Consider the following 19,814-nt stretch of genomic DNA (forward strand, 5'->3'; position numbering starts at 1 on the left):
GCAAAAGGGCAGACATGGGATAAGCCAGCCGGGGTGGCCAAGAAAGGAGCCAGTTCCTGGTGGTGGAACAACCTCCCCACCTCCCTGCCTGAGTCTGCTCTCACCTTCTCCGTGCAGCGCTTGATGTGCTCTGAGGTGAAGTGGGGCAGCTGCTTCAGGTAGGAGTCCTTTGACCACATGGCCTGGGTGACCATCTGGGCCAGCTCCATGGCAGCCAGAGCAGGACTCAGCCAGCCGTTGCTGGACAGAACATCCACGCAAGCTTGGATCAGACGAATCGCCTGGGAGAAAAGACAGAACAAAGGAGCTTAGCATCCCAGACATCAGCAGAAAAAGGGGAACAATGCCCTCAGCCAGCCAAGCTGCGAATACGAGACCAAATGGGAATAGGCAGCATCTGTTGTGAACTCGCCCTGAAGCAGCAGGCAGCTGTGGGTGCCCCCTCAGCCGTGTTTTCGCTCTCCCCCAATACCTTGCTGAGAATCTCCTCTGTGTCAGATTGTAGCTCTGCACTCAGCTGCATACGTGAAAGATGAGCCTGAAGCAGAAGGTTCGTTTTGACATGGGGGTCGTTGAATTTGGGGTTATTCAGCTTGTGAGGCACTTTCTGGGCAAGCTGAGGAAAGGAGAGAAGCAACATTCAGCACACAGTAATGTTCTCTTAGCACCAAATGCAATCACACACACAATTTGCGGGAGCAAGACAGATTGGAAACCAAAGATCAGCACCCTCTCACCCAGAAAGGGTGGGGGCTTGAGATGCAGCATAAAAGACAGGCGACACTGCCATGCGGAGGACAAGTCTAGAGCTGGCAAAGATGTAGCCAGCAGGATGTAGAGGCCCTGCTAGCCACATTGGCCCATGGATCTACCATTTAGTGGTATATGGATATATTTATTATTCAGTTTTAAAAGGTCATCACATACTTCAGAATTTGAAACTACAGAAGTGAAAGTTCTCTACGAACAAAATAGAGGACAAAATGTACACAGAATGGGGAACATAAGTGCACATGTACAGCCCAGTAGGTTAACTGTATTTGATTCCATAAACTTAGCTCTCAGCCACTATAAATTTTACCACTTTTACATGCATAATATATTTTTCCCAACAAGTATCAACTTTTGTTTTGGTTTTAAGTTGTGCTTTTAAAGCAGATCACATGTTTAAAAAATATTTGCAATGCACATAAAGCAGAAAGAACTTTTCACAAATGAACCAACCCCGCACAAAAGTCTCTGTTCAGACAATAACAATTTCCCAGTTCTTTAAAACCAGGTTTCCTTATCTTTAAAATGTATATACATAAAAACCCCTCCTAAACAACTCAGTCTTCACCGACTTTGCACAATAAAGGCCTTAGGAGGGAACTCCTAGATATGGAGCCCTGCTCTGTATCCTCATGGATTTATCTCAGGCAGGTGGATGCTAGAGCAGGATCAGGACCACTTGCCCTGCATCTAGCAACAAAATACTACTATCTTGGGTTAAATTATTGCTTCCAAATATATTTTTTTTAATGTTTTGCTAAACCAGAATTTGAGAAGGACTGGGGTCCTCTGCTCTTGGAGGGAAGCCAATGGGCTGTATAAAATTTCCCAAGTCAACCAACCACCCCACCCCCACCCCCCGTGCCCATCAAACTGAAGAGCTGACTCACCTGGCGCAGGAGGTTGTCCTCATGGTGCCGGATGGGAATGTTCTCATACTCAGCAGCATTGGAAATGATTTCAATCAGCCCTCGCACTTTAGTCTTGGCATTCAGGGACATGCTGAAGAGCTCTAGAGGTGGTGGTGGGTTTTTAATAAAAGAAAAGGTAGCATCAGGTATGAGGCTGCAGCCTCAGACAACAAGCAACGCACAGCATGCCATGCACAGGTGCCATGATGGCCGTAACTCCCAGCACGCCCCTTACCAATGGTGGTGTAGTTGATGTAGTAATAAGCTGCAATCATGCCCAAGTTCAAAGGCGCAACATCCATCTCATCCTCAATGCTGATACACTTGGACTGCTCAAGGTCACTAAGCGTCTGCTCCACCAACTCTGACAGGTGGTCACTGAGATGCCTGTGCGAAACTCCTGAACAGAGAGACAAAGGAAGACAGATGCTGCACATCCACAGGGGCTGGAAACATAGGAGCTTGAAATAATCTTTGTGTTTTATTACTTCAGAACCAGTACAACTTTGAGGAAGGACAGTGTGAAACATAAGAAATGATCCTTCTCCATTCCCCTCCCTCTTGTCCAAGCGTGTATGGCAGGATAGAGGCACAAAGCAGCAAAAACAGGGGCAGGGGTTGGGATTCGGCTTTCCCACCTTGCAGGTTGTAGTAGTTGGGATTCTGAGTCATCCTGCGATACAAGAAGGTCCAGGTGAGATAGTCGACAGCATCCTGCTTGTTCTCAATGGTCTTGGTGACGATCTCAGCATTGAAGTGATCGTGCATGCAGTGGTCTAAATGAGACTCCACCGGCAGGGGCTCGTATAGGAACTTCTTGAAGAAATCCTTTGAGTGGGAGAACCAAAGTGGCATTTTTAGTGTGTCAAACAATTTACGAGTTTCATAAAGATCTCCACTCTGAACAAAGGAATACTCAAATCCAGACCGGAAGAGAAACTGTGCCTCAAGCAAACCTCATCCAGGGAACATATGGAAGAAATGTGATCCTAAATTTCTTCAGGCCCCCAGCCCTAGAGAACATGCAAGTCCACTCATCCCCTGTAGTTTGCTCACCTTCTTGGATCCCTGGCACATAATGACACAGCGCCCCTCATCGTCCTGCAGTGGGCGGTTTGCATGGCCCACCATCTGCAGCACATCATAGATGGGGTAATCCACATACCTGGCACACAGGAAAGTAAATAACTATGTTAATAGAAACAGAAGGCAAAAGGTTTAGAATTCTGTAGAGGGGAAAACTTCTGCAATATGCATGTCATGACAAATTCCAGATTCAGTCTGACTGGCTGAAAGTTAAAAGGTCAGACTTACTCTAGTTAGTTCATTTTCTGCAAGGGATGGAGGAGATCCAATGGATTGCTTCTCCTGCTCATCCATGGATCTCCCTCCTCCACTGCACCAAATCATCACATTCCCTTGTGAAGAAACCAGGGCAGGAGCTTGGAAAACTGAAGAGGCAAAAAATGCACAGGAATCTTCACCGAGGGCTGAGGGTTCCACTTAAAGAATGAAAGGCCCACTTCAATTCCTTCTGGCCTCTTATGAGGGTACCAGTACCTGGCCTAGTATTTTCAGTTGCCCAAATCACAAGAACCAGCAACGTGTGTTGTTGATATGACTGTTTCAATCTGCAGGGGAATTAATACTTGGACTCTGGGTCAGATATTATATTCTGTAAGCCATAGCCAAATGGCAGCTATTGATAAAAGTAATGCATGAGACACATGAAAACCCATTTTTTTCACATCAGTGTCACTCTAGGAGTAAGAAATACACATCTGGTTGACCAGCTTCTAGACTATTCCAATTGTGCCTGAGCAGCCAGGATGAAACAAGGCCTATCTTAACAACAAAATCAAAACCAGCCCCAAAACCACCCCTCTAGTGTCTGGGGTGTGCCTCACTTTCCCTTTCACCCTGGGCTTCTTTTTCCAGTGGCTCTTACATTCCTCTCTGCATAGCCCAACAGTCCTCACCTTTCCCATGGGCCCAGAACCCAGCAGCCCACCTCCCTTCACTCACGCATGGATCTTGCCATTGTAGTACTGCGTGTCCATGATGATCACAAGGTGAGAAGCTACATTCATTCCCCAGCAGAGGCTCCGCGAGGCCACCACCACCTGAATGGCACCTAACAGCAAAACAGAAGAGCAGAACTAGATGAGAACCAATTCACACCCCGGCTGACTGTGGGGGAACAACACACATAGAAGCAGCGCGGAAGAGTCAGCAGTTTGCAGAGTATGATTCAGACACCTAAGCTCTTTCATGACTTTATCTGGTGTAGAAATGAACATACACAGTTGAAGGGGTGGAGCCTGCCACCACAATGCTTCCCCCTGACATTTCTACTATATCAGATTACATCTGAAAAAAATATAGATTTCTAGTTTCCTACAGGTCACCAAGAAACCTAATCATACACTGAGAATAATATTGCATAAAGGAAGATATGCAGGTTGCTTGATCTGAATCATAGGATGGCCAATTACTGAATTCTCAGGGGTGGCGAACTTGATTTTGCACACAAACTGAGTAGTTGATCGCCTTATTATTTATTGAATTTATATACCGCCCTATACCCGGAGGTCTCAAGGCAGTTCACAATGTTGCTGGAAGAAATGCTTAGGAAGAAAAGCCTCTCAAATACAGAACACATGAGCTCAGGAAACACATACATAAGCATGAGAGGTGTAACATAAAATGCTCAATATCTCCATTACTTTAAAATATTTTTCCCCTTATGTATGAAACATTTCAACAGTGAGGCGGGTGATAAACCAGCAGAATCCCTAATCTGTCCTGATTCCCCAGTGCCAGGGACACACACACTCTAGATTCCCCCGACTGGACAGAGAGCCTGGAGATAGAGAATCTCTACAGACCACAGCAACTCCCCCTCCCTGACCCTCGAGTCTGGCCTGATGCTGCACTGAGTACCCAGGTGGGCACAGCTGGGTGAGACCAACTCCACCCTGTTCACACACCCAGGTTTCAGTGACACATGCCAGATCAGCCTCCTCATCCATAATCAGATCATAGATGAGGGAGATTTTATTCTGGGTCAACCTGGCATTCAACAGCAGCAGTTGCAGACCCAAGGGTTGGCTGATATGACAACCACAATTCCCCAGGTTGGAGGAGGGGCTGGCACACGGTATAGTCACTAATTGCCTGAGCCGCGTGCCCCTTACCTGGCCTGCCCCTCCTCCCACACCATACCCCCCCTACCCAGAACCACTGTAATTGGGGCTCCTCCCGCTGTCCTCTCTCCTCTCCTCCCAGGCACATCCCACAAAATGCCCTTACAACTCAGTTAAAAACAGTTAAAACACTAAAAAAATTAAATATGAAAAACAATTTAAAAGCAGTATCTTAAATAAATAAAAATCAACAACCGGGAGCCTGATCTGACCTTTAGTCTTGTACACAGCCACCCCTGATTTACATCTTAGTTACTACCTTGTGGGTTTTTGGAATTTCCCCCCTGAATAGTGACATTTCTTTATGGTGCCTGATAATCCCTCATTTTCTAAATTGACCCATAAATCTGCAGTCTGCTCCCCCCCCCTCCCACTTTACCTGAGCCAAAAAGCTGCTCCACCACTCTTCGCTCCATGGAGGTCAGTCCCTCATGCAGGTATCCCACCCCGTTCACCAGGGTCTCCTTCAAGGTGTTGTCGTTCAGCTTGTCCAGGTAGGGAGCCACATCCTTCTCGGTGCAGTGCAGGAACCTGGCAAGGAGCAACAAGCCAGGCTGAAGTCAGGACAGCCGGCAGACCAAGACAAACTTCCTCATTCAGTCAACAGCCTCCATCCTCTCACCCAAAAGACTGGTGAAGGGTGACCCCCTCCTGTCCCCAGAACCTTAAAAGCAGACGGGAACCTTCAACTGTCAGTGACAGAGTTTCTCATCAACACTTCTCATTTCCCTCAACAGCTTTTGTAAAGCAATAATTCTGCCGCAGCAGATTTAATTTCTGGGCAGAAAAGTAGCAACTTGAGAAACTCTCATCTCTGCCAAATCCAGTCTACTTCCAACATCCCTTGCCCATGTTTGGCCCTCACAAACTTCATTACTTCCATATCGTCTGCCCCAGACTGAGCTAGATATCCTTCACCCCAGATCCTCCAGCACGTAGACATTAAGCACATACACATCCAGCCAAATGCAAATTAAATAAGTGGGCCCATCGCACCCATTCTTTCAGATTATTCATATCATTTCTTTGTATAAGAACAAGGACGAAGGAGGTTTCCCAGCCCACTCACAGGTCCTTATAGTATCAGTGGAAACAGCTGGTCCTAGCAAGTGTTAACCACTTTCAATTTTAACCTGAGGATAGTCATTTGTCCAGTTTTAATTTTAACTGTTATTTATTTGAATTAATTTTGGGATGCATTTTAGTCAATTGATTGCTTGTTTTTATGCATATTATATTATTTATATGATGTTAGCTGCTCTGAGCCCGGCTCCAGCCGGGGAGGGCAGGGTACAAATAAAATTTTATTATATTATTATTATTATTATTAGCCAAAATCACTGAAAGATTGCAGAGGGAAGGCGTTCCAAAGAGCAGGTCCCTCCTTATTCTACTCTGGTGTAGCTCCAGTGTCCTTTTATAGCTTCTTGCCCCTTCTCAATTACTGACAGAGGTACAATAAAAAGGAATCACACACAGGCTGCAAAATTCAGCTTCTCCTCTTGTATCATTAAGTTATCTGGAGCACAGATTACATGATGTCCTGCCCATACCTTTGTCTCTGGACATCTGATGCGCAGGTGGTGAGGATGTCAATGGCTGTGAGGCGCGTCTGCTTGCGAGACGGAACAAACACGATCACTGGCTTCTTTGGAGAGTGCTTCATGATAGCATGATAGACTGGCTTGGCCATGGACAACAGGCGGGTCTGGGTGTGGCTGATGTTGAAGCCCTTAGGAGCAGCAAAAGAGAAGAGAGAGGGTGATGATGATGCCAAACCTCATTGCTTGGAAGAGGCTAATGGAAGGGTCCCAGGTTCGATCCCTAGGGTCTTCAGGCCGGGCTGGGACGAAGGCCTGCCTGAAACCTTCAAGAGTATTGACTGTACCAAGCCGAATGGCCCTTTGAGTTAGATGAACACCAGCTTTCTATGTTCCTGGAGTTCCCCAGAGGTGGGGGGTAGGAACTTACTTGGATGTGTAGCTCCAGGGGCACAGGGCGCACGTTGGGGTGGAAGTTGAAGGTGGCCGTGGCACTGCAGCCTAGCCAGTGGGCCACATCCTTGGCGTTCGACAGTGATGAGCTCAAGGCCACGATGCGGATGGGCCGCTCAATCTGGGAGGAGATGTAGCGCATCCGGGAACAGATCACCTCCAAGACTGGCTGCAGAAGGAAGCCAAAGACATCTGGGTTATTTCAAGCACCCTCAGCCACTCCACATCTAGATATTTTCATCAGCATTGATTTCATTTCGCTATCCGCTCCTCCTCCATCACCACTACTAGGATCTTCAGTTTCCAGCTCTTTGCTCAACCATCCCACCTCCCTTCGATCACTTAGGCAAACTGCAGAAGAATTCCAATAATTCCACCTCGGTGCAACCAGTTAATGTGAACAGGTGATACAATTAACAAGAGATCTCGGCAGACTGTTTTTCATTTTGAGTATGCATAGATATGTAACTTGTATATAATTAATTGACTTTCTTTTCACAATGTTGAATATTGATATATTGTTTTTGTTTTCAGATCTCTCAAAACATATTGAGTTGTTCTGAAAATAAAATCCTAATTTGGCAGCAAATTAATATATATTCTCCTTTGTTTTGGGGTTCACTTTAAATGCTCAATGGTTTTTGCATTTTCTTGATGCAACCACTAAGATTAATACTTCAGTGTCCACCCTCTGGAAGGCCTCATTTCCAGATGATTAACGGACCCTGACTTTGACTAGCTGGGTAGGCAGAAAGCCTCCAAGAGAGAGATGACAGCTCTATAGGAAAAGCCCACAATCTTCACATCCAGCTGGCACCTGCTATTGCCAACTGCTATCAGCAATTACTAAAACTGACAATTTCAGTCATCATTTTTGATGCCCAACTGGTTCATTGGCAATATTTATTACTCAGGGGAGGGTGGGAGAACTGAGTTTTGCATCCAAATGTCCCCTTGTTTAATACCTACTATTTCCAGGTAGGTCTGGGAAAAGCTCCCTTCCGAAAACCTCAAGAGCTGTTGTTAGATTGTGTAGATAGACAATGCTGAGATAGGTGGTTCAAATGCCTGCTGACAGAAGGTGTCTTCCTATCCCTGGGTAAGTTATCTTTAAAACCATCAGCAATAAAATACATGGACCTGTTTGGATGCCTCGCATTCTGCTCAGCACACACTGGCTGTGGGAGCTACTTCTAAATGCAACCCCTCGTGCAATGTCAGGTGCTGCACAAGATGATGAGGAGGAGAGGGGTGCTTAGGGGATGCAACGGTTACAGATTTCTGTCTCCTTCTGTTGCCCAGAACGAGAAACTCCTCTGTACACAGGATATGCAGCAGCTCTGCATGGGAAAGCCTCCTAGATAGAAAAGTCAGTGTCCTGCTTTCTCCCCCCAAGCCCCTTTGTGATGGGCTGCATTCCCCCATGAGACTCACCCCATTCTCGCCACCAATGAGGTGCACTTCATCCACAATAAAGAGGTTGACGTTTTGCACGTTCTTGCGCTGCTTCCAGCGCCGGGAGAGGATGTCCCACTTCTCAGGAGTGCTGATTATAATATTGCCTTTGCCCAACAGCTTCAGGTCAGTGCTGGTCTCCCCCGTCAGCAAGACAACTTTCTTGAGTAGGCGCTCTTGGAACTTCTCATACCAATCCAGGAAGATCTTCCATGGCAAAAGGAAGAGCAGACAATGTTCTTAACAGCTGTCCTTCCAAGCACTCTCTTCCTCACACACACAAAGCACACCTTCTCTAGTTTTTCTAGCTTACAACCAACAAAGTGATCATCCAGACTTATCCACATATATTCTGCAATGCTTTTATTCCATCTGTGCAGAATCTGAACTTCACTCACAAAGCAAAGAGAATAAGGAGGACAATGGGGGAAGTAAAGAGAGCTGTGTAAAATATACTTGAGTACTTGTCCCAGCTAAGGCCAACAGCTACACCTCAGAACACCCTATCCAAACCCTCTTCTTTTGTTTTTCTGCCTACAAAGCTTTCAGTGGGAAGAGCAATTGATTAAAGCTATTCTTATCACCCTCCTGGAAAGGGCAGATTTAAGAATGATTAGGGAGTGCTGTACCTGCTCAGCAAGGGCTTCCATTGGCGTGATGTAGACACAGCGGCCTTCCAAATTCTGCAGCAACATCCTCAGAATGGCAAACTCAGCACAGATCGTTTTTCCACTGCCTGTGGGAGCTCCCACAAACACATTTTCATCGCTGTTATAGACGGTGTTGAAAACTAGACCGAGAAAGAAAAGGCAGAGGAAAATTTCCCTATGGTCAGCAACAGTTACTCCAGAGCCCACAAGAACCGAAAAGTATCCTTCCCCAGATGTGCCCTCTAGATGTTTTGAACTGCAAATCCCATCAAATCCAGGCAACACAACTGGGGACGATGGGAGCATCATAAGAATCATAGAATTGTAGAGTTGGAAGGGGCAACAAGGGTCATGTAGTCCAACCCCCTGCAATGCAGGAATCTTTTGCGCACCGTGGGGCTCAAACCCATGAGCCTGAGATTAAAAGTCTCATGACTGAGCTCAGAGGCTTGCTAGCTGGGGCTCACTGGAGTTGCAGTTCAAACTATGTAGAGGGCACCAGTTTGGTGAACGTTGCTAGAAGTGTCGGTATTTAAGAAAATAAGAAGAGCTGCTGGATCAGGCTAATGGTGCATCATACTCAGCATCCTGTTCTCACAGTGGCTAAGCAGATGCTTGTGGGAAACTCACAAGTGAGATCCAAGCACAAAAGGACTCCCTTCCTGTGGCTTCCAACAACTGGCATTCATCATGGCTAGTAGTGAACTTCCCCAGCAACAGACACAGCACCTGAATTTGTAACCACGTCACAAACAAGCACCACATACCAAAGTGATGTTCACAAGACTACTAGACTGAATCCCCCAGCTATGTGATGGAATGTCTGACAATTAAGACTGCAGTTCTGAATGATGCCATTTTGTCTTGCATGCTCCAGGCTGTTGGCACCTGGAGCATGCAAGACAAAATGCAGCTTCCCGCCCCCCCGCCCCCCCCCCCCCCCCGGCTAAGATGCTTCCTATTCTCTTGGCAACCCTCCTCTTCACTGACTCAAGACCCGGCTGCCCTGCCCACCTTGAGTCTGGATAGGATTGAAGAAGGGAAACTTGTCCTGGTAGAGGCTCTCAAAGGCGCTGTTCCGCAAAGCGGAGACAGGCAGTGGCTGCAGGTCCAGCAGCTCGGTTGGCGGAGGGTACTTCTCTGGAAGGATCAGATGTCGGAAGGACACAGGCAGCTGTGTCTCACAGGCTGAAATAACCAAGCACATAAACACAAAGAAGATGAAAACAGAGGATCTAGATCTGTTCTCTGCTTTTACAAGAGGTATTCTTTGAATGAGAAGGTCAATAGAGAGAGGTCAGACCCAGAATGTTGTAAGAGGGCCTGGGGGAGTCACATTTTAGCCATGGCTGTGCTTGTGCCAGGATATGGTCTCTTAGCAAATGTTCAACAGGATCCCAGGTCTGCCCCCTAAACCCTGGAACATCAGGGTGCTCATCTTTCTTTTGTACCTTCTGCACCCTGAGCAGCAGACTGCAAAGATACTTGCATACTCAGATGCAGTCCAGGCACTCTCATGACGGTAGTTAGGGGTAGTAGACCGGTGGGGGTCTACTACCCCAAAGCCAATAATTGTCCTACGCCAATTCTGTCATTCAACAGAGGGAAGATTGGCCTCCAAGAGCTATGAAGCGTTTGGAACACAGGATGGAACAGGAAAAAATGCTTTAAGAACTTGGACTGAACAGCTTCTGTAGCTCCAATGTGAGCGTCTGTCCAAATCTGCACCCCACATAATAACTGTCCTAGGGGTTAGCTTTAAACATTTCAAGTGCTGAAGATACATGATTGCCACCTTTTGTATGGAAAAAGCATGTCCAAATTTTGGCACTTTGAGATACTTTTTCCTTCGTGTATTTTTGATATGCTGCCCTGTTGACTGAAATTTGGACCAATATATTTAAAGACTTTAACTGGTTATCCATATACCATCTGTGGGCCCTGCAGTATCTTCAAGACTTTGGTAATTCACAGCCAGCTGTTCCTTTTGGCAGTATCCTGAGAATGCCCTCTTCAATCTTCTTAGGCCGACTTTTGTTTGAGATAGGAGTACCGTGTCATCAGCATATAGTAATAGATGGCTTTTGTGGCCAATTTAGGGGCATGATACTCTGGGGGTGTTAATTTATATTTATATATAAATTAAATAATGCAGGAGCTAGGATACAACCTTGCATAACTCCCTTTGTAGCTGGTATGCAACCTGCGAGCTGCCCATTTGTAGAGCAACACACTTTCAGCATGGTGTCTTTATGTAGACATTTAACCAAGAAAAACAATCTTTTATGTATTCTCAAAGAATTTGACTTATCCCACAGTCTTACTCAAGAGACTGATTTGAATGCAGCTTTCAGGTCTATGAAAGCTGCATATAGCACGCTACCTCGTTTCTTAACATATTGATCTATAAAATGGGCTAGTACAAAGCAATGGTCTGTGCTGGATCTACCTTGTCTACTCTAGCTAGCATAGTACAGGTGATGCGGCCTTTCCAAAAAAAATTTAGGAGGTAATATACATTGGGAAATTTTCAGTTTGCAACATGAAAATTTCTGATGCCCTAAATAGTAACCTAATTTAGCATGTTCATTCTATTTAGTAAACAAAGCTTAAAAACAGAACTGCCCAGCTTGCTTAAAACTGCATTTGCAGTTTGCATCCATTCTTCATTACCAATGAACTTAGGATATGGGACACTTTCCAAGGAAAAATTTCCACTCTGCATCACTCCTGTGGGACAACTGACCTGTTATGAACTATTGGAAGAGGTTATAGGGCAGCCACATTTTTCCAAACATACTGAGGGGACAGAATTAACTATGCAGGTGAATGCAAACAGTACGGCAGTGATGCTTTTAACTCCTTAGTGTGGCAAAGGAAGACGAAGGGGAGGGCACAACACTGGAGGGGCTTCCCTATCATATGATTCCAGGCAGGTCTGTGGCTGTTCAGAGAGGCAAGTCTGTGGCTGTTCAGAGAGGCAACTGATTTGGCCCCACCTGGGCTGGCAATGTGTAATGTGGGTGGTGCTGGTGGGCTTTCATCTTCAGGGGAGCAAGAGGGGGCAGAAACAGCTAGAAAAAAGACTTGACAGGCAAAGAACATGTCTGGGCTTCCCCCACAATAGACTGTTCACACTGCAGACCCCAGCTGGGGAGCTGGAGAACATCCTTCTGCAAATGGATGGGACTTACAGAGCCAGCGATCCGAGACCACCCGGATAAAGTATTGTGGGGGGAGAGGCTCGAAGACCGGCACAAAGAAAGTGATGAGGTGTTCATCCTGAGCATACTTGGCCTTCAGAAGGAAATACTCGTGATGTAGGATCACTTCACTGTCCACATCCTCCACCAGGATCCAAAAGGCCTCTGAAGAACCATGCACCTGGCCCAAGAGAGGAGAAAAATTGGGATTTAAATACTGGCCCCAAGTGAAAATTCTTGCTCTCTCTGTGTACTGTTTAAGGAGTGCAACTTGTACTGCTGCTACCATTCAGTCCCCATCAATCCCTGTCCCATGAGCTGCCTCCACATCAATCTAGCTACCCAGCAACCCTCCCCACCCCACCTTACTGGTGGCCATTACTTCAGACCTCCAGGGGGTCCCTTTACCTTTTCATCCCACTGGAAATCTGGGGTAATTGTCAGCTCTACTTTCAGAGTGGACCTGGTGATGGGCTGCAGGTGGACAGACAACTCCAGTTTGGGGAACAAATGGACATATTTGTGGATTGTCTTCCCCATCTTTGGCATCCGAATCAGCTCCCCTGTGAAGGGATAGTATTAAAAAAAAAGACAAGTAAGCATGTGCAGAGATGGAGATCTGAGATGAACTGCATGCATTCAAGATTCTCAGCAGGTCATAATCAAGTTGGGCCATATTCTGTAGAAAAACTGAGAGACCCTTTAGCCAAGAAACATTGATCCCTTAGATCCCCTCCACTGCCCCCCCCAACCTCTGCCCACTGACCTATTTCATTGTGATTCAAATCATAGAGTCGTTCAAATGGGAAGTTTTTCTTCTCAATTTTCTTCACCACCTCTTCAGGCAGTTTCTTGAATTGACGAAGGGGGCACATGGATTGCCACCTGCATGAGCAAGAAGCACCATCAGGATTGTGCCAGCAATGATGGTTAGTAAGTAATGGAAGAGGAATTTAGGCACTACCCAAGTTCCTTGTGTTTTGCCCTGCGCTCTTCCTTCAAACTGAGGAAGAAAAGTGAGGAGGCTCCTCTGTGGCTATCTGTGCATAACCCCATCCCAACCCGCAGCCCCACAAGGCTTCCCATTTCCAGTGCCTTTGGCTTGCAAGCCTGCTCACGAGACTAAACCAATGCTCTTCACACTGCCATCGCAAGAGACTTGGGTTGCCTGAGGGGGGCTTGCTGCTTGCCCCCTGCCCTGACACAAAAACAAACACCATGGTCTGTCCCACTTATGGGAAGTGATTCTGGAAACCAGTACGGATGCAATCACATAACTGGTTTTCTAGGGCAGGACATACTGCTAATTTTGAAATCCCAGAAACTGCAGTCTTCTGGTCCTTAGGGTGGTACAAGTCCTTTCCCCTCTACAGCTGCTTTCCCAACCAACACTTAAAAAAAGGGGTATACCACCCTCATACACTCAAAGGTCTCAGGGCGGTTACAGCATGAAATCACTTTTCATCCCTCCCTTTTGACTCCACCTATCTATGAAACCAAACCCTGCCCACCCACTGCCAACAGACTGCCCAGGGTGAAGTAAGGAGCATGGTAAGGCAGCACAACTGGATCAGGCTGGTGAGGGGCTGCCAAGCTGCTGGGGTCCTCAGCCAGTGCCCAGCCTGGGTGAGTGCTGCTGCCAGGCCCAGCTGCATGGCAGGGCACTACTGATATAAAGTCTGCAATACATAACGATTAAGAGAATGCTCTGGAGCCACTACATACATTCGTTTGTCAATCATCTTGCAGAGGTTCAAAGTCTTGTCAGTAAGCTGCGCCCAACCACGGTTGAGGACAATCTCAAAGATTGCACGCATGAGCCGCCCAGCAGACTGAAAGCAGGACAAAACAGAAGTCAAATATCAAAGAAAGAAACCTCACAGGGAGGTTTTAGTTGATTTTTTGATTAAAATACAAACATGTATCCACATCCATCTAAAGATCAATTTTTGAAACTCCGCTTCCACCCTGCAGGTGATCAGGCCCATTAATATAATACATCTGACAAAATGGCTCACAAGAAACAAAGACGACCTCCAGGTACCTACAAGACTCCTTACTGCAATGAATTTACAGGGCCACCCCTTTGGAATGAAGCCATCTTACACCAAGTTAAGCCACTGGTCCATCTAGTCCAGCCTTTGCCAAACTTGTGCCCTCCAGATTCTTCAGACACGCTGGATATGGCTGTTCAAAATGTTAGTGCAAAAACTCTGGAGGGCACCGGGTTGGCAAAGGCTGGGCAAGCTCTACAATGCCTACTGCAGTGACTTGCCCAGTTCTGCTCCTCTAGATTGAAGGGATGCAACCTGGGGCCTTCTGTATATAAAGTATGGGATCTACTACATGACAAGCTGTACAGGCCACCAAAGATAGTAAGTAAAAGTTCCTATTTACCCATGCACAACAGAAGGCTTGTGATAGCTAAACAACAAACTTATTGTGATGTGATCTTTCTCAAAGTGATGGATTCATGAAAACCTTGTAAATGGAGGATACCGGAGCACAAAAGAGCCACTTCCAATCTGAATGGTTACTCACCTGAGTGACATACACCATGTCTGCCATGAGAGCAAAGCCCTCCAGCTTCAGCTGGGAGATAAAGGCCTGAAGGAGCACATTGATCTAAGGAGAAGACAATAAGGGGCATTAACATCCTCCAAAGAAGGGATGAGGAACCTTTTTCAGGCCCACAGCCACATTCTCCTGGTGTTGGCCAGACCCACAAACAAGCACACACACAACATATTAAACGTATATATATATGTAGCTTTGCAAGTACACTCAAGTTTCACCATAGATTTTCTTCATAGGCTTGCTTTTTTAAAATGAAGTTGGTTTAAAACAAAACAGCTCCCAAGAGGGCAGCCAGCCAGTTACTCCCTTGGGTAAAATGACTCCCTGAACAAGTAGAACTAGTCAGAGGACAAAAATGGGGAATTCATACAACTCAGGAACTTGTAGAACCAACCTCACGCTGGATATAAGCTTGCCTAGAAGAGACAGGGCTTACCTTAGCACTAGGCTCCTCAATGCTTTCTTTCACTGGGATTGGGACCCGCTCAAGTAGCTTCTGCAGTTCCAGTTTCTCTTCCTGCAGTTGTTTTAAAAATAGTAATTAGGAAAGAACAGAGTAGGCTAGGCCACTCTGCCAAGCCTACAACAGCACAATATCCTTTTGAAATGAATAAAAAAGTAGGCCACTCGTCCACTTCTAAGGGCCACAGATCAACAACTGCAGCAAGTTTACATGATTAATGGAGAAATATGTATGCAGATATCAGTTTCATTCTCAATGGGTTTTCCACTGAGCTAAGCACCAGTACTTTATTCAAATTTCATTCAGTTCCTTATCAGTTTAAATACAAGCATAGAAATGACGGCAATTTGAAAAAATCAGAACAAGTTGTGTTCTCTGGTTAGAGCCTTGCTGATCCAGTACCTTCATGTTTAAAAGTATTTATAGTCACAAAGACTAGGAATGTCTCCTGCACTCCACCAGTAAAAACAAGACCTTGCAGAAGAGGATACAAACTAAACACTAACAAAAATAACTATAAGGGCAGGAGGTGGGTATCCTGCCCAACAGATCTCCGGATTCATACCTCTCTCACGGTGATGTTCTTAAACTCAGAAGAAAGTGAGAAAACCCGGAAGAGTTCAATCTCACTCAAGGTGGGCTTGAGTAGTTGGTTGTAAGTCTGTATGGTCTCATTGGTGATATAGTAGTGGCTGGCAATGCGGCCCAGCTCAGTAACCTGGGGAGAGAGGGAGGAAAGCCACTTCTGGTTAACAAAATGGAGAGGAAAGAACAAACCAGGCTTAGGTTACTGAAATACGTAAGTGGGGCAGCCCTCAATATATTGAAACTTCGGTTCAAAATAGGGTGGGGAGGTTGGTGCACTGGAATGAGCACGTTTTAAGAGATTTAAATTTTAACAGATGTTCATTGGCACCCAGACTGTTTTCCAAGCATAACTGAAGGTGCAAGTTTTAACCTTAAAAGCCCCACCAGGTCTTGAATTAGGTACTTGGAAGGACCATTGCCTCCCAACAAAAGAGACTGTTTTTGAAGGCTGTTTCTGGGGTGCCTTTTGAAGTGAAAGGAGAAGCTGCTTCAAGAAACAAACTGGTTCAGACACAACACTAAGCCAGCCACTCTGTGGTTTGAATAAAATGGAGAAGCTTGAGCTACGTGCACCAACATGTGACTTGCACATAGATTACTTTGCTTAACCAGTTTGGCTTGGTGCTGTGTAAATACTGCTAGATAAAATTGTTATTTCCTCCACTCAAAATATACAAAAAATGGACAGTGGTGACAGAGATTTAAAGTATTTTTACATTGATTGGAATGACCACAGATGGAAAGGGGAGAAAGGATCTTTGCTACATCCCTGCCTTGTCATATATTACTACTTCAGTAAACAGAGGTTCAGTTTGGCTAACAGGCTTAACCTCCTTTTTTTATTCATTTGGAATGTCTAGTGTGAAAATTTCTATGTAATGCATTCTGAAGCTTTAGAAACTGATAATTCTCATGTATAACAATGGAGAAATATACAATGCTAGGATCAAAGATGCATTTCTGCTCCTAGAGTATGCTGCCATCTTCATGAGGAGCATACATTGCTATTGTTTCCTGCAATTTTCTCAGTTTGTGCGTCTCAAAAGCAGGAAAAAATAAGATAATGTGCTTAGATAGCACAGGATGCAACCATCTGCAACTCTTTAGTATTTAGCATACCATTTTTAAACCTATATAGGATGTCATTTTTAGTATACTTACCATTTTGCTTATACAAACTGAAGCCATATGTCATATAGCAAAATGTTACATACTAAATATACACACATCATTTGGGATTTCTATTATTTTGTATTTGTGTTATTTTATTTGTATTTATCTGCTTATTCTTGGGAGCCACCTAGGAAGCCTTTTTGGCTGAACGGCGGCATACAAATAGTAACACATTTTATTTTAAAGCAGCAAAATAAGTTTTGTGTGATAAGAATATAAGAATATAACATGTGAAGATGCACAAAGAGGCTGGCAAAGCAGCTGCAAATAAGCATCCTGGGTGGCCAGACTCCTGATAAGACTAGCAGAAAGCACCTGCAAAGAGAGTTTGAACTCCTTCACTCTCACCTGGAAGTTCCCTGTTTTCTTGTCGTACTTGACCAGGTTGTTCTTATCTAGCATCAGAGCTGCAGTGTGCACCAAATCCAGCCGGCGCTGGTCCAACAGTGGGTCTCCTTTCAGGTCATCATGCGATATCCCGTATAGAGTTGGGGAACGTAGCATTCGTATGTAGAGATAAGTGTAGCCAAGCCAGTTTACAGCATCCTGCAGCGGCCAAGAAACACAGTGTCAGAGTCAGCAGTTTCCAGCAACCTGTCATGCCTCAAATTCTGGAAGGGATAGAATGGGGCATCACAGCATGCTTTAAAGGCCACCTCTGCTGGCCATCAGGCAAGGGCAGGCATAGGCAAACTCGGCCCTCCAGATGTTTTGAGACTACAGTTCCCATCATCCCTGACTACTGGTCCTGTTAGCTAGGGATGATGGGAGTTGTAGTCCCAAAACATTTGGAGGGCCAAGTTTGCCTATGCCTGGGCAAGGGCTTTTCCCACCTGCCTTGCCCCAACCTCCAGCCCTTTCAGCCCTAGAGCTTTCAGAAGGGAGTTGCTGTCATGACCATTCTGCGTATGTGCCTTCTGATGAACTGAGTAGAAGACTATGAGTCATGGGGTGGAGAGTGTGTGTGTGAATTCAACAGTGCTTAGTTTGTTTTTGGTTGTTAGTTTGTTAATATTGTTTTGTGGATTATGAGTGCTGTCATGGTTTGTGAATTTTATAATATGACTTTTCTTGTGGTTGTGCTGTTTAGCCTATATTTTAAATTGTTTTGTTAATAGCATTTTATAGAAAGTGGTTGTTTTACTGATAATCTGTAATTGCTCTACTAATGATTTGTTTATTTTTTATATGATTTACGCTGTAATTTGTGGTGTTCTAATATATTATTATTTACTGTGTATAAGATGCTTTGTGACTTGTGTGAGTGAAAAGTGGCATAGAAATATAATAAATGGAATGAAAATGCAAAGGACAGGTCCTTCAAATAATAGTGAAGAGGGGCAGATTCATTAACTAATGTCACATCCACACCAGCCATTTAAAGCACATTTATACCACTTTAGCAGTCATGGCTCCCCCCCCCCCCCAAAGAATCCTGGGAACTGTAGTTTACCCCTCACAAAGTAAGAAACTGCATTTCCCAGGATTTGGCCAGGGTGAGGGAGCCAAGACAGTTAAAAGTGGTGTAAGAGTGTTTTAAACTGATGGTGTGGATGTGGCCTTAAGAGAAGAGGGGAAGACTGATGATTTTATCAAATGGAGCACTAAGATGTCACTGGTGAAATGTCTGCCAACAACAGAACATTGTTTTGCAAGAGAATGCATAAGCAGGTGGCTCTTTGTTGTACCATCTGTTGCATAATGGGTTTCCGGATTCCTATTTCACAGCATTAAAACTCACCATCCACAGCACAAGAACCCTTGCACTAGCTGACAGAGAATACTGGATAAAGCCCTGAATTCTGAAATTGTCACGAACTAGGCTGAGAGGCTTCAGAGATGAACTTCTCTCACACACAACCCACTAAATACCACGACTACTGCCCAGCATGATTCTGGATGCCAGATTCACAGCTGAGTATCTAGCCTCCCAAAATGTGACTCTAGAACCACCTGAAGGACTGTTACTTTATACTTTATACACACACTCAAAATCCCTAATCAGGTGTTGTGACTAAATGGTCTCCCTAACACAGCATCCCCCTTTATCTCTACACTGAGACACTAAAAACAGAGCAGCCACAAGTCATGACTGGGGTCTTCCTCCTCACCTTTGCATTTTGGACGTTGCCCAGCACGACCTCTGCATTCAGCATGTCTGGCAGCTTCGCCACCATTTGGCTCTCAATGGGAAGCTGCTGGTTCAGGAGTGAGAGGTAATACTGCAGCTCTCCATGAGAAGTGATCAGGATTCCCTCGCCCTTGGTGTCGTACTGAGGTCTCCCAGCACGACCCAGCATCTTTAAAAAAACACACAAGTCAGAGAGGTAAGTTAGACCTCAAACAGAGTTTCTAACATTAATTAACAGCCAAGTGTCTTAAGAATATTTCTGCAACATCTAAAGAAACACAGAGTCTCCTAAATCCTAAAATCCACTACAGTGTGTGCCTGTGTCCCATAGGAATTACCTGCAAGATGTCCAGGGCACCCAGTTCAGTCCAGCGACCTTTCTCTGGGCTGTACACCTGTGTCCCCTTGATGATGACGGTGTGAGCAGGAAGATTTACACCCCAAGCCAAAGTTGCTGTGGATACCAAAACCTGTAAGGGGAAAATATCAGGGTTGAAAGAATCTTCTGCTTAGTTTCAAAGGAACTCCTAACAATGCTGCAATGCACCGGGGGGGGGGGGATTAAAAGTGGCACCCAATTTTAATAGAGCTTCACCATCAACCATCTTTGGAGACTGGGTGGTAAGCAGGAGAAGAGCAGACAGGCTGCGCTGCATCAGTTTAAAGCAGAGAAGGAACCATGACAAGATTGT

At 45.4% G+C, this 19,814-nt stretch overlaps 1 protein-coding gene across 1 annotated transcript in view; it reads right to left on the bottom strand.

Moving 5' to 3' along the window:
• The window catches only part of SNRNP200 (small nuclear ribonucleoprotein U5 subunit 200), a 46,067-nt gene that overhangs the window by 2,585 nt on the left and 23,668 nt on the right, over positions 1-19,814 (bottom strand). The window contains exons 19-41 of the mRNA XM_083453559.1: positions 19,461-19,592; positions 19,103-19,291; positions 17,340-17,537; positions 15,796-15,948; positions 15,204-15,284; positions 14,732-14,815; positions 13,916-14,022; positions 12,957-13,075; positions 12,599-12,753; positions 12,182-12,371; positions 10,002-10,175; positions 8,967-9,127; positions 8,317-8,544; positions 6,860-7,051; positions 6,442-6,620; positions 5,268-5,419; positions 3,708-3,816; positions 2,739-2,847; positions 2,321-2,510; positions 1,918-2,082; positions 1,662-1,783; positions 473-616; positions 105-281 (exon numbers count right to left, since the gene is read on the bottom strand). Coding sequence (XP_083309685.1) covers positions 105-281; positions 473-616; positions 1,662-1,783; positions 1,918-2,082; positions 2,321-2,510; positions 2,739-2,847; positions 3,708-3,816; positions 5,268-5,419; positions 6,442-6,620; positions 6,860-7,051; positions 8,317-8,544; positions 8,967-9,127; positions 10,002-10,175; positions 12,182-12,371; positions 12,599-12,753; positions 12,957-13,075; positions 13,916-14,022; positions 14,732-14,815; positions 15,204-15,284; positions 15,796-15,948; positions 17,340-17,537; positions 19,103-19,291; positions 19,461-19,592 — 3,510 coding nt within the window. The remainder of the gene's footprint in view (positions 1-104; positions 282-472; positions 617-1,661; positions 1,784-1,917; positions 2,083-2,320; positions 2,511-2,738; positions 2,848-3,707; positions 3,817-5,267; positions 5,420-6,441; positions 6,621-6,859; positions 7,052-8,316; positions 8,545-8,966; positions 9,128-10,001; positions 10,176-12,181; positions 12,372-12,598; positions 12,754-12,956; positions 13,076-13,915; positions 14,023-14,731; positions 14,816-15,203; positions 15,285-15,795; positions 15,949-17,339; positions 17,538-19,102; positions 19,292-19,460; positions 19,593-19,814) is intronic.

This window comes from Podarcis tiliguerta (genome assembly GCF_965153285.1).
Source record: "Podarcis tiliguerta genome assembly, chromosome: 8".
NCBI lineage: Eukaryota > Metazoa > Chordata > Lepidosauria > Squamata > Lacertidae > Podarcis > Podarcis tiliguerta.